This window comes from Tachysurus fulvidraco, chromosome 5, assembly GCF_022655615.1.
Source record: "Tachysurus fulvidraco isolate hzauxx_2018 chromosome 5, HZAU_PFXX_2.0, whole genome shotgun sequence".
Lineage (NCBI taxonomy): Eukaryota > Metazoa > Chordata > Actinopteri > Siluriformes > Bagridae > Tachysurus > Tachysurus fulvidraco.
The window spans coordinates 24,741,142-24,765,815 of record NC_062522.1 but is presented as its reverse complement, the minus strand read 5'-3'; the positions used below and the strand labels follow the sequence as shown (position 1 = coordinate 24,765,815).

General features: G+C 35.8%; 2 protein-coding genes across 4 annotated transcripts; one reads left to right on the top strand and one right to left on the bottom strand.

Moving 5' to 3' along the window:
- The first annotated feature begins 557 nt into the window (after nucleotides 1-557).
- Nucleotides 558-18,542, top strand: ywhaba (tyrosine 3-monooxygenase/tryptophan 5-monooxygenase activation protein, beta polypeptide a). Of its 2 annotated transcripts, XM_047814210.1 has the most exons (7): nucleotides 558-1,049; nucleotides 6,184-6,484; nucleotides 10,654-10,777; nucleotides 12,254-12,417; nucleotides 12,550-12,645; nucleotides 13,019-13,077; nucleotides 18,374-18,542. In XM_047814210.1, the coding sequence occupies exons 2-6, from the start codon at nucleotides 6,191-6,193 to the stop codon at nucleotides 13,073-13,075; spliced, it is 735 nt and encodes a 244-aa protein (XP_047670166.1). In that variant the 5' UTR covers nucleotides 558-1,049; nucleotides 6,184-6,190; the 3' UTR covers nucleotides 13,076-13,077; nucleotides 18,374-18,542. The 2 variants fall into 2 exon arrangements, with proteins under 2 accessions (XP_047670166.1, XP_027002955.1); XM_027147154.2 differs by lacking the exon at nucleotides 18,374-18,542 and having other exon boundaries at nucleotides 559-1,049; nucleotides 13,019-14,784.
- tomm34 (translocase of outer mitochondrial membrane 34) lies at nucleotides 14,436-24,674 on the bottom strand. 2 transcript variants are annotated; one of them, XM_027147149.2, is made up of 9 exons: nucleotides 24,424-24,674; nucleotides 24,147-24,228; nucleotides 23,842-23,971; nucleotides 22,908-23,007; nucleotides 20,735-20,887; nucleotides 18,355-18,509; nucleotides 18,106-18,247; nucleotides 16,885-17,011; nucleotides 14,436-15,670 (listed from the first exon to the last, which is right to left on the bottom strand). In XM_027147149.2, exons 3-9 carry the CDS (start codon nucleotides 23,969-23,971, stop codon nucleotides 15,569-15,571), a joined length of 909 nt encoding a protein of 302 aa, XP_027002950.2. In that variant the 5' UTR covers nucleotides 24,147-24,228; nucleotides 24,424-24,674; the 3' UTR covers nucleotides 14,436-15,568. The 2 variants fall into 2 exon arrangements, with proteins under 2 accessions (XP_027002950.2, XP_027002948.2); XM_027147147.2 differs by having other exon boundaries at nucleotides 23,842-23,998; nucleotides 24,424-24,664.

Genomic DNA, 24,674 nt, shown 5'->3' with positions numbered 1-24,674 from the left:
ATGAGTAACTGATAATAATTATTAAAAGAAATTGACAACTGCAGCTTTTTTTTTTTTTTTTTACTATTACTAACAATCATACATTCTTGCAGATCCCTCAACTTAAGAGCACCATTGTAGCAGTGTACCTGTAATTCTATAAACATTTCGGCAGTGGGGAAAAACTCAGCACAAGCTAAAACCAAATGGATAACACAAATAAAAACATGGATAACATAGGTTAATATAACAGAAAAGAAGCACTAAATCTTGGATGGGATGTTCAGCAAGCACATATGGGTGTATGTGGTCAGGTGCCATAAAGCTTTAGCTATATAGTATAATACATGTATTAATAAGTCATCAGGTGTAGGGCTTGGCCTTTACATTGGTTCGGTCTGAAGTTTTGCCAATTCTAATTTTTTTTTGCAATGTTTATACAAGATACTTTAGCATAGATAACTGAAATGCATAATCTTTGACAAGTCTAGAGGACTGTATGGTTAGACCAATGTGATTAAGTTGTACTTTTAATTACCTTTATTTTATTTTTTTAATCAGCATTAGATTTGTCAGACATATTATATTTGTTAGGGGATGGGGTGGTGTTAACAACCAGTATACGTATATAGCATACAACAGCATACATATGTATGTATATATGTAGTATATTATTATATGTGTGTGTGTGTATGCATGTATGTATGTATGTATGTATGTATGTATATAGTGCTAAATTATTTAGCCCAAGCCCAAACCTATCGTTTTGTGTGCCATTTTGCATTTGCCAAACTGTCAACCACCTCCTGGCAACAGTTACTATAGTGATTAATTACGTCATATTATGATGGTTGCCATAGACATCGTGACGTCAATGGCCCTGTAGAATGCCTCGGAAACCCCGGATTGTGGTTACTATGGATACTGGCCGGGGTGGAGCTTAGAGGAGGCGGAAGTGTTAACGCAGGCGGAAGTGGTACTGCCCTGAATTCCCTGAGCAGCGAAACGGAGGACGGATTGATACTCCAATCATTTAGAGACTTAAAGTAGGAATCGAAATATATTTAAATGTAAGTTTCATTGCACATTAATTCGACTTGTTATCAGATTGTATACTTTGCCAATATATCGAGAGGTAGACAGTTTCATATCTGCCTCTGTATGTTGTCAATGGCGGAAGGAGGTTTGGGGCTGGGTACAAGGACTCCTTTTAGGCCGAAGCGTGTGATGAATGGCGAGTATTTGTTGTCGCTGAAATGTCAAATATAATTATCGGTTCGAGCGATACACCTTCTGTTTTTACTTACAGTACGTCACACCAGTAAACAAACGTTAGCAAATGGATGGAAAGATTTATTCCCTGCTCGTCGTAAAAGCTATTAGGCTAGCTAGCTAATGGCCTTCGTTATCGACAGAAATTTACTGCGGGGCAATGTTCAGGGCCTTTATCGTATATTGACAAAAACACATTTAACTATTGCCATTGATGCCTTTTAAATGTTTTACAAATATAAGACCTTTTAGTAGATGCGTGTTTTGTTCTTTTATTTTAGCAAATTTCGTATGGGAAGACGAGAGAGGGCGTAGCTAGTTGGCCGATTTTTACGGGAGGCTATTTTGTTAGCCTGCGTGCTAACAAATAGCAGAGGAGTTGAACGAGCTGCACTGCGGTGTTAACTAGCTGGTGGTTTCAATACGGTAGCCAACAATTCAACTGCATTACAAACCAGATTGAATTGAAAACAGCGGATCTAAACCATAACGGGTTTACACAAAATATCCCAAATCATTTGTAATACAGATATATAGGTTTACGGAATAATTAGGCCGGTAATTCGACATTTATTTGGGCCGCTGTGGCTGCTATAAAACTAACATTATCGCGTTTAAAATCTACCTGCGTTTTAATGTGAGTATTTTTCAATTGACACGTTTGTGTCTGATTTTCATTTCGTTTTGTCATAGCAGCTAACACCAGCACATCTGTGCTAATAGCAGTTTCCGGATTTAGTATTTTGCTACTTTTACTTTACCTAATAATTTTAACGTTAATGGCAAGAATTTGAGCTGATTTGTACGAGTAGCCGCCGCCCTGGGCGTTGTCAGGGATATGCAAACACCTTAGCTAATACCCAAATGCCTAGGAACGATTACATCATTGGCCGATCACAGCCTGTCCTCAGTGCTGCTACAGAGCGCTATGTTCGATATACTGAGAGAATGTATTTGCTTTTGTAGCTTTACGTTTTGTCAATGTTTAAAATACCCCAGGTAAGGGTGGGTTGGAATATAGTCACATTATTACCACCACACAGTGGTATCTAATATCCAATTTTAAAATATTCAATGTTGTTAGTTTACACTTTTATATTCACAGTGGGCAACTTTTTTAGGTAATTGTTTTCGTGAACCAAAGTATTTCAGTCTTTTTTTTCTAAACTCCTTTTGACATGATCCAGTTTATAAAAATGTCAGATGCATTTTTCCTAAGCATAATTGCTCACACTTTCAAATAAATATTAAATGTACAGTATACATTTACTGTATATATCTTATCTATCTGTGTTGCTTTGTAGAACTTCTAGTGACATGGCATTCATAAGATTGGATTCATTTAACAGCTGTAATGAGTGGTCATAATTAGCCTTTATGATCACTTTACTACCAACTGCAAGAGAAATAAATGAATTCAATTAAATTTTATTTATAAAGCACATTTAAAATCAGCCTGAGCTGGCCAAAGTGCTGTACATAGAAAATAACTTAAAAAAGAACATAAATATAAGCACACATACAAATGACCAACAATTAAAAACACAGGAAAGGTGGTGTGTTTTTAACATGGATTTAAATTCAGTGAACATAGAAGCAGTTCTGACTGGTGGTGGCAAGCTATTCCACAGCTTATTCAGTTTTCAATATTCAGAATTAAGTTTCAATAACTGCTTTATTCTGTCTTGGGAACACTTGAGGTGGGAATATATCCTGGATAGGACTCCATCCCATTGCTGGGCAACCGGGACACATTAACAAATTGGGCTATTTCATTTTATAGTCTACCCACTATATATATTTAGATAATATATTGTTATAACAATTTTATCTTAACTTTCTGCCTGATTCAAGTTGCATGGGACTATATTTGCTACAGGTGATTATTCTATGGTGATCAACTAAAGATATATATATATATATATATTTTAGTGTAGCACTTTAAGTGTTAATGATGAGTAGTTCATCATGAGTAGTTAAATGCCTGAACTATGGTCCTTATCTACACCTGATACTCTAAAAAGGGAAGGAGGGATTTTACTTAACAATTTTTTTAATTTTTTGTATGTTGGCACATTAAAAATGCCAAGATATTGGTGTTTTTTTTTTTTTAGGGTATGTAATAACATCTGAGAATGGTATCCTGTAATGTTGCATCCTGATGGAAATAAACCCTACTTCATTTATTGATTAATGAATTAATTTAACCCTAGATTAAGATGATGATCAAATAACCACATATCTTGGAGTTTTCTGTATAGTATTAGTACTCGGTAGACATGGGCTGTGTTAAAAATTATTCTGATACATGCCTCATCTATCAAGTAGTTGGATTGGTTTAAATGATGCATAATTTTTTTTCTAGCACTTAAGTAAATTCTTATTACAAAAGTCTTTCTTAAGATAATTTGCATTAAGCAACGGATCAAACTGCCTGTCCCCTGCATGTCTCTTTACCCAAACACTAATGCTGAATTTATTTTACCTGTCATTTGTGTGAAGGTGAACATTTTTATCTGAGCAATTGACTTGGTCCTCCCAGCACCTTCAATATTAACTGAATGTAGTGTGGTAAAACATTGTTTTTCCAGATAGTGTAGTAAAGATGTCCCCAAAAGAGGACACAAGTTCCTCACAAGTTTATTCATGTCATCTCATGGAAGTTTTTTGTTTTGTTTTTTTCCACATGGTCATGTCTGACTTTTTCAGAAGGGATCAAACTTTTTTTTGTTTGTTTGTTTTAAAGCCATTTTCTGACAGTGTCCACATTGTTAAAAACTCTAGATAGTTAATCAGGAATTAAATATAACCATGAATTTATAATCCAATAAGTTAGGAAATTAGAACATTAATTGGCAGTTAATAATCTTGGTTCTGGTTATAAGTTCCACTTTTTCCCTTATGCTGTGCACAAATGAATGGTTACAAATGGACATAATTCCTCAAATCAAAACAGAAGTTATGCATGGTGTGCCGAAGTGGAAACTGTAAAGTGTCCCCATACTTCCCATCCATCAAATGTGATTTAAGTCAATATGAAGCATTCTGTATTTCACTGTTGGCTCATGACTTTATATCAGACTTTAAATATTTAGGAATCATAAAACTGTTTTTTTTTTTTTAAAAATGTAGGCATGAAATGCTAGTTTTTATTTATGAAGACCTATTATAATAATTTTCATGAACATTGTCTAAACAATGATATATCATGTGTTTGTAATAGTTGATCATCACTGTTCATTTTGTTTTAAAGTTTGACACTGATACCATGGAACCCTTGCTCTCCATCTGTCATCTCACATTAGTAATTCCCTCACTGGTTTCTTGATTCAAGATCTTAATTTCTTTAAGCAGAGGTAAATGAAACCTTTTTTGTCCATTGTGACAGCTAGCATTCTTGTTTACTTGTCAATTTACAAGACAAGTATATAGTTACATAACTATATTAAGATATTCAGTAAGCGAGCCCATTGAACAGTCTCCCCTGAAAGTATTGGAATGGCAAGGCTTAAAATTTGTGTGTGTTAAACAACTTGGAACATGACACCATTTGTTTAATCCCAGCCCTGTGTAGGCTGCACTTGTTGTCAAAAAGGATAAACCAGCATGAAAACCTGAGATCTGCCTACAGGAGAAATGCAAGCTATTTTGAATCTGAAAAGAGAGTGAAAATTGATTGGCGCCATTTCCCAAGCACTGGGCTTAGCCAGTATAACAATTTGAACAAAAATGTTCTGGGGGGATAAAAGGTGTACTGACATCAAACAGGCCAGACATAGAAATCAGCAGTAGATTTTGTGAGCTGTGATGAAGAAAGTCTAACACAACAGTCAGTGACAGAGAGCCTCCACCTGCAAACCATTTATTTGCAGGAAGTCGCCTAAAATATGTAGCTGTAAATCTGAGTGGTCAGTAAGGCCATGTTCTGTAACACTTCTAGATGTAAATATCAGGAAATTAATTTTAACATTTTCTGTCATCTGATACTCCTCAAACCCAAATATTTTCATTATTAGGGTTGTGGTGGGGATGGAACTTGATGGAAACCAGACTTTATCAACATCCTCTGTGTAATGCAGAAGCTAGTTTTGAATGAGACCATGCATGCATCTAAAACTCTTTTGCGCCATTAATTAATTTCACAAATACTTTTGTTTAGTAATATATCTGCAGTTCAGAGCTAATTTGTTTCTTCACAGTTTACCTGCCCAACACCGTTTCTCTACTTTATATTCTGTAGACCTGCTGTGCTTCAGGTGCATGTGTGAGGTCATGTGCTACAATGTCTATGGCCAATGATCAGTGCAAATTGAAACTGTTCTACTGTTTTATGCAGTGATTTCAGACTGCAAATCTTGCAAATTTTTTGTTGTTGCTCTTGTTCACAATTACAGACTTGCAAAAATGAACATATGTGGTTGTCTACATTGATGAAACTGTAAATATCTAAATACAAATCCACTATAAGCTCACTTAACATTTCAGCAATCTATTAAGCCTGTTTGTGCACTGTCATTGTTTAAAAAAAAAAAATCGGAAAACAAAACCCTTCTTCTGCATCCTTGCTTTTCCATCTCCCACACATTACAGGAATCAACCAACTTTGAGTTTCTTTCTTTGCTGGGGGACATGACTATTCAGTCACTGCTTACTCTCTAGTAACACATGGTACAACAAAATCAAAAGCATGCATGATCATATCAGAATTGTCTCACTATAAACTAAGTTCGGACTTTTGTAATACGATTATCTTTTAGTTTTCAGGTGACCAATAATAAATAAAGTCTAAATCTGGAAAATTACCTGTTTTGGTAATGCTAACAGCAGTATTGTATTATTTATTTATTTTACTTAAGTATTATAACTTCTAGGAAGTCTGGTCATATTCTTTATCTTATGTGATTTAATATAAAGTTGGTCTCTTCTTAACAGTATCGACATGGATAAGAGTGACCTTGTGCAGAAGGCTAAGCTGGCCGAACAGGCTGAACGCTATGATGACATGGCAGCCTCTATGAAGGCTGTCACTGAAGGTGGAGTTGAATTGTCCAATGAGGAGCGCAATCTGCTGTCTGTGGCCTACAAGAACGTGGTGGGCGCTCGCCGCTCCTCCTGGCGTGTCATCTCCAGCATCGAGCAGAAGACAGAGGGCAATGAGAAGAAGCAGCAGATGGCGCGTGAATACCGTGAGAAAATTGAGTCTGAGCTGGAGGAAATCTGCAATGATGTGCTGGTGAGGAATGCTAAATAAGAGTTACGCATGAGAGCGTGTTTTTTAGACCAGGAATATGCCAACATTATTCATATCACAATAAATAATGGTCTTCCATTACTCTTAGTCACCTGTTTAGCAGGATTTGTAATGACTTGATGTGTGTATATATATATATATATGTGTGTGTGTGTATACGTGTGTGTGTGTGTGTGTATATATGAGCTTACTTTACAATATGCAGTGAAGTGAAATAGTCATGGCAATGGGGTAGACAGCACAACCTTAAGACATTATATAAGTGAAATTACCTTGGGCTGGGAGCAACCCAATCGATTTCAATATATTGTCATTTTTCTGCAAAAGAAAAAGCCGTCATTCAACAATCAGGAAGTGAAATTTATTAGAATCGTCCTACTTCCAGTCATTGAGAATAATTAGTAGCCAGGTGTTATCAATGAAATGCACAAGATTAATTAAGATTCAAGTGTTTTTACCTGTATAAAAGCAGAGTTTTTTGCACTTTGGTTGGGTGTGTGTGCATAATGCCAAGAAGAAAGGACATTGGCCATGGCCAATGTAGAGCCCTCAAGGAGTGGACATCCAAGCAAATGTTTTATGTTCAGATATGTAAAGATAAAGACTTCTCTCCAAAAAGAATATTGCATTCAAAATTGCATTTGAACAAACCAAAATAGTTCTGTAACAGTATCCTTTGGCCTAACAAGACCAAAGTTAAGTTTAGTCATCATGCACTTTTTGACAACAAAAAGATATAGAGACAAATACCAGTTGTCAAACATCATGGAGGATGGATGCTGCCTTTTTTTGAGGCAATGATTAACTCTATTTTGTCTCAAGAATATTCTTGTATAAAGTAAAGTCCATCACACTAGCAGTTTAAGTAAAGCCAAAATCTTCCAAGCACACCAGCAATTCAACATCTAAATGGCCAAAGGCGACACATCAAGATGTTTGTTTGGCCAAGTCAGTCACGACCCTAACCCCATGGAGATTCTGTGGCAGGATCTTAAGAGAGCTGTGCATTAACAGATGCAGAAACATTGAATGCCCTCAATCATCAAGGAATTGAAGCAATGTTGTAAAGCTGGACAAAGAAAAATGTAATATAAGACACTGAAATTGTTGAGTTTAGCTTTCCTAAGCTACCATAGCTACATTACATATAAATTAATAATGGGGTGTACTTATATTTTCCCAAATGGTTTCTGAATGTTGGGTCTAGGGAAAAAAAATTACTTATTGAATTCTGTTATTCAAAACTAAGTGGATTTTTGTTTGACAACTACGGTTGTTTAAACAGATCTTGGTGAGGAGCAGTGATAAATAAAATCTATTGAAGGAGGGTGCACTTTTTTCTGAGGACTTTAGTTTTTTTTTAATTGGCCTGAACTTCAATTGAATATAGCTAATAGAAAACATTAATTTAATATAACCCAGATATTGTCAGATATAAGCATTTTACGTGGTTAACGTCTCTTGGTACTAATAAATATGAAGAATTGTTTGTAAGCATAAAGAATGAAATGTTCCCATATGTTTTCAGAACTATTACACATAATTACCCTATGAACACAATTCTCCTTCATATTTTTCAGAACGGGGTTATATATATATATATATATATATATATATATATATATATATATATATATATATATATATAAAGAAAGACCAATGAAAACCACATGCCTAATATTGTTTAGGTCCCTCTTTTGCTGCCAAAACATACCTGTTGAGGCATGGACTTCATAAGACCTCTTAAGCTCTGCTGTGATATCTGGCACTATGACATTATCAGCAGATTCCTGATTTGGGTTGAGATGAAACCATTAAGTTTTGTATTGCCACAGGGCATGTCTCCCCCTAAACCCCCCACCCCCGCCATCAGTGAGTCTTGGTCACCCATGGCCCCATTGCTGGTTTCCCGGTTGTTGTTGGACCACTTTTGATAGGTACTAACCACCACAGTCTTCTGGCCATCAATATTTGGTCTCAGATCCACATGCTTGCCCATTTTTCTTGCTTTCAGCAAATCACAGATAACATGGTGTTCACTTCCAGCCTTGTATATCCCACACCTTGGGTGCCATTGTAACAGGACAATCAACGTTTTTCACATCATCGGTCAGTGATTTTAATGTCATGGTTGTTCTGCAAAATGTAGGACAAATTATAACAGGTGTCAAGGTGATGAAGCATCCCCTATTTCACAAGGACAACACCACTCAGGGGAAAAAGCTGCAGAGACCTCTTTTGTCCCTCTTTTGACTGTATACAGGTGGATATCATCTACATTCCTCACACTGCATGTAAAACTTCCCTGCTAAAAATAAGTGGAGAGATGTGTGTGAAATATGCAAATAAACATTTGGACAGAAAAGAACTATGCAAAAAAGATTAAACAAAAGCAGAACTCTTGGAAATAAAGAGAAATTCAGCTTCTCATCTTTGGAGAAAGAAGGGTTGCAAATACAGTCCTAGGAATACCATGGTCACACTGAAGTACGGTGAACATGTGAGAACCATTTATATGATGATGCTTCTCTGCAAAAGGTACTGGATAAGACACTGGGACATCATACTTTTGAGAAAAGAGTGATCGAATCAGGGGAGATGAACATTTAAGCCAGACTCCAAAAGTGACTGGTTTATTTTTAAAAAAGACTGAACAGTGTTTCCCACAGGTATGAAATATGGTGGCAGAGTGTGGTAGAGGCTGGTATAACCTGCCACCACAAAAATGGTGTGAGGAACAAATAATGTTTTATTGAAAGTTTCTATTGGTTTCACACGATTTTACAAATCAAACTCCCAACAATCTTCTACCCATATAAAACGATTTACAATGATTTTTTATGGTTTTTTTTTTCCGTTTTTTTTTTGTGAGGAGATATATATATATAATATATATACATTTTATATGTGTACATATATACAGGAATCAGATGTACATCCATACTAAATAAATACTTCATTTGTCCTGTTCATAGTTGAAACATCTTAGTCCTCGGGTTTATTTCTTGATGTTGTATTGATGTGGGTCTGAGATGTGGCACTGAACATAACTTTTGCAGAATACGAGAGCCTCAAATTAGATAAAAGCCCATTTACGGGACCTTTCTTCTCTGGAGGATTCTCAATTTTACTTAGGACTCTATTAAAACCGTATTCTTACACAAATGTTTTATTATGGACAATTGCTGTAAAGTTGCTGTGTGCCTGTATTCCTCAACTACACACCATATGTTTTATTTATATCTGCTGAGTATATGCATGAAAATTTTTTCTAACCCTAGCTCAAGTTAGTCTGTATACACCCCACAGCACCTAAAGAAATCAGCTTTGCCGCATGTTGTGCATGTAACATGCTGAATACAAGTGTGAATACAAGTGTAAATACTAATGCAGCAAAGTTGTAGAATTAGAAGCTACTACCAGTCAGAACAATGACGCAATAAGGAGAAAAGGAGTTGCTTTACATGGGTTGAGTACATACTTTTTGTTCTCATGTGTGGTGTATATAAAAGTACAAATTCAAGCATAGATTTGAAGTGGACTATTCTGTTCCAAGTGTCTGAATATTGTCTTCTCCTCACTGTATGCAATCATGCTAAGCATTATAATTATTTTTTTTCTGTAGATTTCATATTGAGCATATTGTGTGTTCAGTATAAGAGTTGGTTTTTAAAACAAGTTTTGCATGACTAGTTGCTAGCTTCTCAAGGAGGGTTGTTTGTATCTAGATAATTAAAGCTAATATTTTTCACATTCATCTTAATCAGATTAAAGAGAGACCTTTAATCTGATTAACATTTAATCACTGAATTTCCTTTTCTGAGGAGTCTGTGAGTGTGTGACAAAGAACCTTAATCGACAGGTGCCCCCATAAAAAGATCCAGCAAAGTAGGCAGTCAACTTGTGCAGAATATTATATATATAGCAGAATGATGTGTCCAGTGTACACATTTTTATAACCGTCCATATGAAGTTTTTTTCACATGTATCAGCCGTGTCTTACCGATTTAATCTTTGTCCATGTGTTAGAAATCATGTCCCATTGCTGTTTTAATAAGAGCCAGGATCGGTTTTGTGAAGGCTAATAATAAGAATTGTCTGATTTCAACATCATTGTTATGACACCAAGTTTCTTTTCTTTGTTCACCCAGGGCCTTCTTGAGAAGTACCTCATACCCAATGCTAGCCAGGCAGAGAGCAAAGTCTTCTACCTGAAAATGAAGGGAGACTACTACAGATACTTATCTGAGGTGGCATCTGGCGATGCAAAAAAAAGTGAGCTGTTTTCCCTATTGTTTTGCAATGGTAATGGTAAAGAAAGTAGAATGTTTGTCAAATATAGAAGTAAAATACAGACATCCTGTTCAGTCATTTTGTAGGTGTAGCAAATGCTTTATGAAAATGAACTAACAGTTTAGTAGAATGCTTAAATGTTCTACCAGCACCACAAAGGTGATTTGCTATAATGTTAGCAGCTGTATTCTAATGACCAGGTATGCTGACATGATTCCATATGAGACTACTGCTCATAATTATATACTGATTGGCTGTAACCTTAAAACCACCTGCCTGATATTGAGTAGGTCCCCTTGTGCCAGTAGAGCAGGTCAGACCCTTGGAGGCATTGACACCACAAGACCTTTTTTCACTATTTGCACTTCCTTGGAGCACTTTTGGTTGGAACTAAACACTGCATACCAGGAACAGCACAAACGATGTCCCATTGTAGCAAGATAGTCAATGTTGTTCTCTTCAACTGTTCAACTTAAAATAGTTTCAGTGTTATGGTTGATCATTTTGCATATAGAAAACATGATTGTTGTCCTGGGGAAAGGGACCTTGTCTGTAGTATGTAAAATATAGGCAGTAGTATCCAGAAACACTTGACTAAAGTGCAAGAAAGAAACGACCTGCAAGAAAGATGTTATCCATTGATCTGTATCGATCAGCTGTAACATTGAAACCACTGATGCGAAATAAATGATCTATTAGTGAACAGTCAGTTATCTTAAGGGCTGTATTAAAGCCAGAAAACTAAACATGCACAAAGCTCTGAGTAACAGGGGTTGGGTTATAATCGCTAGATTACAATCAGGGAATCTCCAAAACAGCATGTTCTATGAGGTGGTCCTGGTATGCAGTGTATAGTACCTACCAAAAGTGGTCCAAAGAAGACAGCCAGTTAATTGGCGCACATACCTAAGCACTGCCTTAAAAGGGATGCAATTGGTCTCCAACAAATGTATTTCCTAATGGCAGATGCAGTAAAATGCACAAGAATTGTTCAGGAATGGTTTGAGGAACATGACTTTGAGGTGTTTACTTGGCCTCTACATTGCCCAAATCTCAATCCAATCAAACATCTGAGGCCCTACATCGCAACTTGCAGGAATTTCTGCTATAACATCTTGGTGGCCAATGCCACAGCACACCTTCAGAGGTTTTTGGAGTCCATGCATCAGCAAGCTGTTTTGGTGGCACAATATTACACAATTAATCAATGTATAAGCAGTATTTATTTGTTTTCTTTATTTGCGTAACTATTAGTCTAAATTATTGGCATGGTAATAATTTACATTAGACACTGGAAAATGAGATCTGTAGACAGAATTTGGTCTGGTTACAATTCTCCTACTATAACGTCAAATTAAATGTTCATTTTTTTGAGAAACTGTTTCTGAAACCTTTTTCTCTCTTACATTTTTTTACATGGAATTTCATTGTTGCATAATTGTTTATTACATTGCACAGCAACGGTCGAGAGCTCTCAAAAGGCCTACCAGGATGCATTTGACATCAGCAAGAAAGAGATGCAACCTACACACCCCATCAGGCTGGGGCTTGCTCTCAACTTTTCTGTGTTTTACTACGAAATCCTAAACACCCCAGAGCAGGCTTGCAGTTTGGCAAAGACAGTAAGTTGGGGGGAAAAATTAAAGTAAACCATTTCTTAAAATGAAAATATAAAAGGTAATGATGAGTCTGTGGAGTTTCATAAGAGTGTTTTCTTGACTAAACCTATTCCTTGCATTGTTTTTTGCTTATAGGCTTTTGATGAAGCAATCGCTGAGCTCGACACTTTGAACGAGGACTCTTACAAAGACAGCACCCTGATCATGCAGCTACTAAGGGACAACCTTACTGTAAGAAAAAACGTTCTCTACCGCTCCCCTTAACAACCACCCACACGTCACTCACACTCTTTTATACCATGCTTTTATGAGCCTATTTTTAGGGACCATTTTGCATTTACATTATTCTGAACATGTTGCATTTCCTCATGTTCCTCAATTACTTTCCTCTTACAGCACGTCCTATGTGAATTAATATTTTTGTCTTAGTTCATTCATTTGAACATCCACAAAATAATCCTTAGTTTGCTTGAGAGAGTCGCCTGGGGAGAATTTGTGGAATTTTTGACTGCCAAGCATCCTTTCCTATATCCAGTACATATCTACTGTATATACAATGATGAATAAAACTTGACCCAACACATTTTTCTTTCTTTTCCCTCAGCTGTGGACATCAGAAAACCAGGGTGACGAGGGAGATGCTGGAGAGGGCGAGAATTAAAGGCATTGCACTTCACTGTTTAAATCCACCCACACTCTTGATCTTACACATACAGCCCATAGTTCCCTACTCCATCCACTTCACCCTAACTTGCCTTTCTGTATGATGAGCAGCATGAATTGTATCTGACATACAAGTCTCTGCCCCTCTGAGATCAAGGCACAGGGTAATGTTCGGTTCTTTGACGGCTGAGATGAACACGTGTTTGGATGTCTTGTAGGAGGGGAGGGGGTGTTGAATAAGGGGGTATTGTGGCCTAATTTTTTTTTTTTGTTTTTGTTTTTTAAAGGTAATTGTTCACTATCAGGTAATGCATTATAGTATCCTTTATTCCTCTCTCTCCTGTCTTCTCAGTGGTTTTTATCAAAAAGGTTATTAAACTGTCCATTTAATTTAATAATCACTGTGATGCTTAATTGCCCCCTCCCTACTTCCTGGTTAAATTGGAAATAAAGTTTTATTGGTATGAGCAGTACAATTCTGTCGCAACTCATACAGAAAGGAAGTAAATAGACTGTATTGTGACACTGACTAACATGCATTACTGTTGTCATGCAATGTTTGCAATTTTTACTTTGCATGAGTCTAAGAATGAAAATAAAAGGGACCTGAGGTTGTCATTCCAGTTGTTCTCAAATTTAACCATGAGCTTAAACATTCCATCAGCAGGTAATAGACCTTTTCATAAAACTGGAGTGTTTGTCCTGAAGAACTGTCAATTGGCAGTTAGATGGTGCTGTTAAACACAGTAAAATTTATTTTGTCCCTCTTAAAGACAAATAGCATAGCTGAATACATATACAGTTACTTAAGGTGGAAAAGGATGTTGTGAACTGAAATGTAACCCCACTTTAAAACATTTACAGCAGTTAAATAATTGTTTTTTTTTTTTCCTGTTATTTCATCCTATCTGCAAAATCTTTTTGTTTTCCGCTGAGATGAATCGAATTCTGGCCATTATGAATCCATTCTAGTTCTGATCTGACTGAAATTTACGATATTCTCATTATTTGTGGAGCATTTGTTCCATCTTTTTCTTGGCCGCTGAATACACTCAGCCTTGGAATAAATTAGTTTCTATGGAAACCATGAGAACAAACCCACTGTGCTTTCGGCTGTTAGAGATAGTTTGCATTTGCCAGAATTTTCTGGTGCAGTTCTGCAAGTTTAAAAATTACAGTTCAGCTGTTTTAGATGATTAGTAATCTCAATGGATTTTGAAGGGATTAAGCCAGGTCTTCTCATTCAGTGTCACAATACCTTGTCATGTCATTAACATTTTACTTGGGTGTGGAACACAATGTTCATGCACTGAAGTAAAACATGTCTCCCCATAGCTGAACAAACAGCATTTATTCTATGCTTGAGAAAAAAAAAAACGTACAGTAGTGAATGTGGAGCCGAGCCTGTCTGTATATCTGGTATCTCCAATCGCTTTTGTTTTTACTGACCAGTATTCTGCCTCCAGTTAGCTTCTGTGATGGTTTTATCGCTTTAGCGCGCACGTGGTTGTGAAAAATTTAGACTAGCTTAAGAGTCCCAAATTAAAAAGAAAAAAGAAAAAAAAAATCCCAGTACAACCCTGGTTATTGACGTAATACTAGATTTGTGTATGTCTTTTAAACAGTTCTAGTTTCACCTTACATGTTATAATCAGGAAAAGTGTAAACAACAATTTAAAGTGAAATAAAAGTTTTATCGGTTCCAAATTTACGTGTTTTGCTTGAGTTTTGACTTGTATACTAAATATTGTTTAAGTGGCAGTATTATGTACTTGCATTCAGTAAAATGACATGCGCTGGTCTAGGTTTTAGTTATGTATGCATTAAAACACCTAGCCTAGATTTGCTCCCTGTCTGTTATTCAAGTTGAGATCAGTGGTTATTGTATCAGTCTTAAACCAGCACACATTTCATACAACCATGCACATTACAAATTACATGAAGGATACGTTGCGTATATACTGCAAAATAACTCAATTTAATTAAGCTGTATTTTTTTGACTATGTGCACTTAAATTTTGCAGTACTATTAGGGTTGCTATTGAAAACCAGCAAGAAGTCACTGTAAGCTATTTGCCAGCAAATAAGTGAGGGGGTCCTTGTGTTCTATTTTTATATATTTATATATAATTATTTCCTTACTCTAGCCAAATGCAAAAAGAAACATATGGACTAAACTGTTAAATTAAGAAAATTAAGAATCTTCAAGAATGACAGTACAAAGTAATTGCATGACATTTTTACAGAACTCTTTGCTTTTCCATACAGTAAATAAGACAAATGGTTGTGAAGTATATTGATTGTGTTGAGGTGCCTCTGGGAAAACACTGCATAAATTTACAGAAGAGAAACATTCAATACATTTGGGTGTGATATGAAATTAGTTACTTCTAAAATGTCCCTCTAAGTAGCAAGTGTGAATGTCAAAGAAGTGGTGCAGGTCTGAGAATTGTTAACTTGAGGCACTTAAGGTATTGCCAAAAAGAAAAGGTTATTTCATCCTCAGTGCTTCTTGTAGTAGCTTCTGTGCAGCAATGTTGTTGGGATCTATTTTTAGCAAGCTATTGAGATCCTCCACACAAGTTCTCTTGTTCTGAAGAGGAGAAAAATAAATTAACGGAAAGAAAAATTACATTTATATACACACACACGCGTAACTTAAATTTGTGAAACCTTTAGAAATCCCTATATTTCTGAATTAATAAAGGCTAAAAACATCAAAAGTGAACACAATAAAAAAAATACGCCAAAAATATTATACTTCATTTAATTATTGAGAAATATCATCCAGACTGAGATATCAGTGATGTACTAAAGTATGTGAACCTTTGATTTCATTATCTGTTGTGAACTTTTCTGAAGCAATTAAAGTGTCCAGTAAATGTCTTGGAAGTATTCCTGAAAATTTTTTCCATGACCTAATTTATTGAGATGCACCTGTGTGTGTGTATATATGTATATATATATATGTATATATAGTAAAGCAAAGATTATATTTTTAGATATTTTATTCATAATTATATTTGAGAGTGGGAAAAGTATGTGAGCCTCTAGGATTAGTATTTAATTTCAAGGTCAAATGCAGTCAATGGGATGACAATCAGGTGTCGATGAGAGCCCTATTTTTATTTAAAGAACAGATATATACCAAAGTCGAATTGAATCGTGGATGAATGAATCTAAACTAAAACCTTTTGTTCTAAATTAAAAGAATATTATCTATGAAACAATGTGGTGGTATCATGCTTTGGGCCTGTATTTCTGCATCTAGGACAGGACAGCTTGCCATCATTGATGCAACAATGAATTCAGAATTATTCCAGTGAATTCTAAAGGAAAATGGCAGGACATCATGAACTGAATCTTAAGAGAAAATGGATCATACACCAAGACAATGACTGCAAGCACCCAAATCTGTCTACCAAAGAATGATTAAAGAGAAACAAATATGTTTTGGAATGGCCAAGACAAAGTCCTAACCTTAACCCAAAAGAAATGTGCAGTTCTTGCGGCACAAGGTGGTCAAACAGATACTAAAATTAAAGGGTCACGTAATTTTGCCAGTAACATATGTACTCCTGGATCATTTTCTCAATAAGTAAAAGTATATTTTTGCCTCATTTATTTGAATTCACTTTGTTTAGGACTTGTCTGGCAGACTTGTGAATATGATATGGGTTATTTATTTAAAATGTTCACAAACTTTCAAGCGAGAGTGTACGTGTGTGTGTGTGTATATATATATATATATATATATATATATATATATATACACACACATATACATACATACATATACCTACTTACCTTAAGCTCCTTGTGTGCCTGTGCACGTCTGTACAGGGCTTTAATGTTAGCTGGATCCAGCTCAAGAGCCTTTCCACAGTCTTTTAGTGCATCCTTATACATTTGCAGTGAAAGATAGCACAAAGCCCTAAGTGAACATAAGTAAACATAGAACATGTAAAATGAGCAGCATAATCTGTTATATTTACCAATTCAGATTTCAATTATATTTACCAAAGAAATTTTGAATTACATTAGTTATTTCATGTGTCAAAAAAGTGCAATGTTGATGTCAAAATAAAAAAGTCATAAAAAGGTTTCTGTTTGGAAAAAGAAAACAAGAAATGTTTAAAACATTCCAAATACAATAATCAGTTTTTGTTATAAAATAAACATTTTTGTTTACCAAATACTATACAAAAAAAATATCACAGTAAATATCACAATACCCGGTAAATGCTTCAGTTTCCAAAAAACAATTTTCTCTCAATTATTTCATGTCAGACTTTACAGGGTTAAACATTACAGTTAGGGTCTTACAGAGAGAAGAGTAAAAAATAAATTGGATTACACATTTGTTTTATTGGTTTTAAAATTAACCATAGTCAAACAAACCCAGCTTTTTCACAATTCTAAACGAAGATATAGGTCCCTAATAGCTTTCTAAATGTTAGTCTCTCTCTCTCTCTTTTTTTTTTACACTACATATGAGACACAATGTTCACCATCTCTGAAATCTTCACAATGGAACACTCAAAATCTGTATTAAACAGGGTATTTTATTTTTAGCTTTAACACCTATAGAATTTATATTTAGGCTTTTCAAGCAAAAGAACAAAAAAAATTGCCATTATGGTTTGAGATCTAAAGGATCAATACGAGACTATACATTAAACTTTTAGATTTTATTTCCTGATATTTACTTAAATTCTCTGGCAGCTGTTACAGTATGTGCCAACTAAAGGGAAACTTGCAGGGTGATGTGATATTATTTTATATATATATATATATAAAATAATATGAGAGAGACTTTTATGAGCAAAATGGATTCAAAAATTAAACCGTAGGTGGGAAATATGCAGAAGGGAAAGCCACATTATTCATCCTCTCTACATCTGATACTTAAACAGATTCCATCATTACTTTTTTTTTTTGACGTTGGCCTGTTTTAGTCTTAAATCCTGAATACTCAAAACTTCAGAAATTAGTTAGATGTTGGAACAAAGATTCCATGATGTTTACCTGTTTGTATAGGACGTGACCTCAGTGGGATCGTGGCTAAGAGACTGTGTGTATTTCTCCACTGCATTTTTATGCTGTCCTTTCTTCACAAATGCATTTCCCTCCTCTTTGAGCAGTTTGGCCTTTTTCTCATCACCACCCACTGAAAGTTAAACAAGTATAGGAAAATAAAGATAAGATTAGGTAACTTAAATGGCAGTGTTATTTAATTAATACATATTGCTACAAACCCAGGAAAGATTATTTTACTTTGTTTATTTCCATTTAGGTTGTTCTGCTGTGCAGTCACAGTTGAGTTTGCTGTTTGCAAAAATTTCTCTTTTACTGGCATGGGAACATTCGGGATTGGAGGAAGCTTTTCTCGCCAGGAAGGTCCATCCATCTCTGTCAGTGCTTTTACCATTCTGAAGATAAAGAAATTTATTTTATTTGAAAAAGCATGTTTCAATGTGTTCTGTTAAGTGGCTTTCTGATTTTACTGTATTATGATTGAAATTGCAACTTGTCAACCTGAACCCTGCTTCCATTTACAATTTATGTCTGAAAATAGGGATGTGCCATCTAGCAAACTTTAATATTCAATTACCTGTCAAATTTAAACATTCAGTTAATAGATAGGAATATCTTCATAAATATAGCTTGAAGTATAATTTTCCACTGTTATTAAACATAGTTACACAGAACAGAACAATGCATGTTGTGAAGTTGATCACTGGGGATGAACAGCAATGCAGTTTTATTGGGATAAAGTTGATCTGATAAATTGCTATCCTTCAAACAGCAGTGTCTGTGAGAAGGGAGTTGAGAATGAGTTGAGGGTCATACACATAGCAGTGCTATGAAAACCCATTTAAGAATAATGACATCACCAAAAAGAGGAAGAACAGAAGTACTGAGCCTTGTGGGACACCAGTAGTGAGTCTTCATGGAGCAGATGTGGGTCCCCTTCACATCATATGATATGATCAACCTTCCAGGTAGGAAGCACTTAGGCGTATCACTGAAGCGTAGATGGAAGGGGAATAGTAAAGACTGGTTTCTGGCCTTGAATGTGGGGTGGCAGCTGCTGAGCGTTAAGGAGAAGGAATTTAGAAGAGGCAGAATACAAGTCTGTAGCTTGTCAGGAAGGAAATTATAATCTCAACAGGCCATCAAGAGAGTCCAAAGGTCATTAATTATGGATATGTTTGCACAGCAGTTGCATTTATCAGTCTTGTGATAAATTTGCACCATCCATGTTCCGTCAACCCATCAAGTGCACTAACATTTGCTAACTGCCAATAGTATTGCTCGTAGTGGTATGTATACAGTCACATGAAGAAATTAGGACACCCTATGAAAGCCTGTGTTTTTAACATATTTGGACATTTTTTATCTCAATACTGAGAGATTCAAGTAATAGAAATAAAACCATTCAAACTGAAGAAAAAACTTTGTAAAATGTAATTTATTTCTGGTGAGAAATAAATTTGAACATCCCCGCATTTATTCCCACTTAAAATAGCTAAAATCACACAGGTCTCTCACATTAGGTACACATGATTAGAGCATTGTTACTCAGCATTTTGAAGGAGTCTTGCCCTATTTAAACCTCAGACATTTAGTTTGGTGTGCTCCAGACTGTTGAAGTGTGAGTGAACACCATAGTGAGCTCAAAAGAGCTGTCTGAGGCCTTCAGAAAGAGGATTGTACAGCTTATGAATCCAGTAAGGGATTAAAAAGATCTCAAAAGAATTTGAAATCATTCCACTGTCCAGAGAATAGTCTACAAGTAGAGGACATTAAAAACAACTGCCAACATGCCCTGGCCGTCCAAGCAAGTTAACCCCTAAAGGAGACCGCAAGGTTTAAAAAAAAAAAATCACCAAAGTCACCAAAAACATTAAAACGTCAATCACACGACCTACAGCAGGCTCTTGCTACGATTGATGTGAAAGTGCATGCCTCTACACAAGTTGTGACAGATTAGTCTAATTATTAAATAATTATTTATACACAAATACATTGGAACAGAGGACTGTGATCACTTTTGTTAACCCCAATACATGGATACTTTTGAAGAGACAAAACTGGTGCTTTCTGGAAAGTCACATCAACTCCATGTTCAGTGACGCAAAAGTGAAGCACACAAAAACAAAGTCCACTGAACCCACTGTAAAATAATGGAGGCAGCTCAGTTATGATCTGGGTCTGCATCTTGCACAGGGTGTCTTTCAGCTTTGTCTCAGACACAGGTCATGGGTATTCAAGGGAAACACCGCTAAAATCACCCAAGAATGGCTTAGAACAAAACACTGGATTATACCGACATGTCCTTCTATGAGAACTGATATAAATCGTATTAAACATCTAAGGAAAGAGCTAAAACATACTGTCTGGACAAGGCACCCTTCAAACCTGAGACAGCTGGAGCAGTTTGCTCACAAGGAGTGGGCCAAAATACCTGTCGACAGGTACCGGAGTGTCATTGACTCTTTTAATGTTATTTCGACCATATATAGCTGACACTGTACACAGTGAAATAAGACAACTTTTTTCAGTGACCTTTGTGGGTTTTTCTTTCTGTAATGGAAGGGTACCAACAATTGTCCATGTGTGTATGTCCAATAATAACTAATAACACCCTTACCTGTTTGTTCCATCATAAGCTGCAGGCAGGTTGCAGTTGATCTGTAAGGCTGTTTTATAGTCAACATAGGCTTGTCTGTATTTCTCCATAGCTTCATAAGCTGCAGCACGGCGTAAAAGTGATTTAATCCCAAATGGAACCAGTTCCAAAGAGCTATTAAAACAACAAGAAAGGTATATTAATGTGGACATACAGGGTGCGGATATATTGGTTTTATCCCATCAGAACCTAGACCAGCAACACCCAAAATACACTGAAAAAAAAGCAAGAAACAAAGCAAATATACACTCACTGACCCCTTTAACGGGATAAATGGTACCCCTGCCCATTCATGCAATTTTCAAATCATAGACATCAAAATAATTGTTCACATTATTTAGTGTAGTGTTACTGCAACTAGTATTTAGCTTTATTTGACCTTATTTAAAATTCAAATAGCTTATTTTATCAGTAGAGTAAAGCTTTCATTCTTTTGCACACAATACAGAGGAAAAACTAAATTGACCGACAATTTAAAAAAACTTAAAAAAAAAAAGTTTTTAAAAATACGTTTTCTATTAAAGCATTATCACACCTATACTCAATGACCACATAAATATAATATCTGTTCATTCATGGAATTATCTAAGGAGCACATTGTGTGTAAAACCAACATACAGGAGCATGAACATCAGTTAATGCTCACACCAAGTATCAGAATGGAAAAAAATTTAACCTCAGTGACTATACCAGTAGTAGAAAAGCATTTAATATGTTCTGGTCCTTTTCTTAATCAGGTTTTAGCAAGCCTATGCCCAGTGTAAGCTCAAATTACTGTTATTGGCGCTGTTGTACTCCATGATGTATTGTGCTTTATATGATGCTTTTCTGCACATGGGTGTCTATGGGGCTTTTTACACCTGTTCACTTCATTTTTTTTTCTGTGATCCGATAGCTATCCGATAGTAAAAAGACCAGGTTTAAATGCCCTCCGAAACGTTTTCGAGACGTATATAAATCCGATCGTTCAAACCACTTCAGGAGGTGGTCTAGGACGCATTTCAGATGAAACTGGAATATGAATATGAATGTAGTAGTTCAAGCCACATACGTCACATACTCCTCGAGTCGTGCCAGAAACAAATAACATGGATGACACGCAGGGTTGGTTTTTTGTAGCATAACCGTTGTAACAAGTTTTTTCGTCTTCTTTTTGATTGCATTCTGAAAACCGCATACACCAAAGCGTGTTCCATTTCAATTACCCTGGAAATGAGGTCAAATATATTTGCAATTTGGGTGGGAGTAGAAAGATTGGTTTGATATCCGATTCGCCAAGACACATTTGTGTGGCCTAATGTAAATGGAACAGTTTTAACAAATCGGATAGCTATCGGATCAGAGAAAACACGAAGTGACCAGGTGTAAAAAGGCCCTATGGTAAAAGGTGAACCATTACCTCTGACAATCAACCATGCCACAATCAAATTAATTTGATCACATTTTCCCTTGTTCTAATTAATATGTAATTTATCTTGACCTGATCTGTGAGATTTTATGCACAGCACTGGTGACATATGATAGACTGACTGGATAACTGAATGACTTGAAGAGGTGTAAATAATAAAGAGGCTGCAGAATGTATATCCAAAAACGTACTGAATAAAAGTGCTATTCCATTTTACAGTGATAATCATAATAGCAAGAAATGTCTGTCTGCACATAATCACTTCTTTCAGAACACTACACTGTGCCAAATGTATTTTTTAATCACTGTCCTCATTAATAAATTGTGATGTTGTGGGAATGTTTTTCCTACTATCCTAACTTCCATCACACGGAACCCTAAAGTGTGGAAAAAGGTCTATTGCTACAAACATAAGTTGAGGAATGGTTTTAAATATTAAGAGCTAGTTTCACAAGCAAGAATTAAATCATTTAATCAGTTTTGCACAACACAGAATTGTGCATGTCGGGTAGCTTATGGCATGACAATTTACATTTTGGTTGAGACAACATTAGAGCTGCTGTTTAACTGGTGCAACCAGCTTCTGTGCTAAAAGCAGTTTAGAACTGAACAAAGGCACTGAATTTCCTTTTATCCATTCCAGCGCCTCATAAATTACTTACAATCTAATACATACTGTCAAAATCATTGTGTTTGGCACTGTAAATACTTTAGTGAGAAACTTACATTGAGCAGTCCTTAATGCATTCGCTGCAATTTCCATCTTTCAAGTAAGCAGCTGCCCGATTAGAATATAATATACAGAGATCTTCCTGGCTCTTCGATCCTGAGGGGAAAAAATGCAATACATTTCTATGCATTCACTCCCAACTACAAAGTTTAGAAATATAGCTAAGTCCTTGTTCTTCTGTCTTGAACTAATATAAATCCTTATTTCAAAACATTAAAAGAAGATTACCCCAATTAATCAAACAGTATATAACCTTAATTATATTATGGTTTTTTGTTTTGTTTACATAATTTTTACATAAACGTATTTTCACCCGAGTCACCACAGACTTGCTCATTGGGGATAAATACAAACACATTTAAATATATCTAATATTAAGCTTGAATTTTTGTATTATATATTAATCTTTATATTAACCTTTTGTTCTCTGTTTATGTTCTGTAAAGCTGCTTTGAGACGATGTCAACTGTTACAAGTGCTATACAAATAAACTTGAACTGAAATTTTTGAATTTTAGTTCATTTCCAACAAGTTTTAAAAGCTATCGCACAATAAGAGGTTTTTGTTTGCAGAACAATACGCATCATGAGCTTGATTGCATCAACATTAAAAGGTCATTAGATGCTATTCTTAAAAATAATAATGATGATGATGGTGATGATGATGGTGATGATGATGATGATGATGAAATAAACTGAATACAATATTTACACAATTCAGTAATATATATGGGTTAAGACATACATTTCGGTGGATAATGTTGTCAACAAACTTTACCATGAAGGTAAAATGTTAACGTTATTTCGACACACTATATACACACTGTACTGTACTTATACAATTGGTGCAGTAACGTGAATTTGAACGGCCTTGACTCACTCTACAAATGAATACCTAGCTAGCCCGTTTAGCTGACAATGACTTCCTTACCCGATTTCTTCAGCAGCTCGATGGCTTGGCTGTACAAAGAGACGGAGTCTCCATATTGTCCGGTCTTAAAGCAGTCGTTTCCAGCTTGTTTCAGCTCTGCCCAAGTCTGTGACCGCCGCGTCTGAGGCATCTTATAACCCACAAATTCAGATAACAGCTACCGGAAACAAGCAGACATTTTTTTTTTTTTTTTTAGCTAGCTACATTTAGCGCAATTTTACAACCATTTAGAACTACACAGAATCAGGTTTAGCAAAAAGTTAACATTAGCAAATATAGATATATATATTATGACGGGTTCTTACCTTTAAATGTTTCTGGGTGATGCAGAGTAAATTATTAACGCTGAACACCGACTGATAGACTTAATAATTAACTGTAACAGACCTAGCATAGCAGAGAAAAACAGACGCGGTTAGCAGCTAGCAGCTCAGCTAAATCAACTGATGAAGAAACAAATGTCTGACGTCCTTTAAAGTTCTACGCCTACATTAACTAGGAACCAGAAGGTAGCGTCAATCTAAGAGTTACATGAGAACTAAACAGAAGTCGATTCCACGCTGTAGAACTGCTGTTACTCACCTCCTTATTCCTCCTCGGATGTATATTAGCTGTATCGTCGCAGACCCGTTAAAGAAAGTGCCGGCGGAATCAGCTAGCGTTAGCACTTAGCACCGTACCACAGGCTTCAAGTTGTGGTGTCAGATTTCAGTTTCAATTCCTATTGCCGCTGATCAGATAGCTCTCAGGCTGCTATTTAAAGTTAGCTTGCGTGCCGTGTGTGGAATCTCGAGACTGGGGCCTGTTTTTTATACCAAAAAACCAAGCAGCAC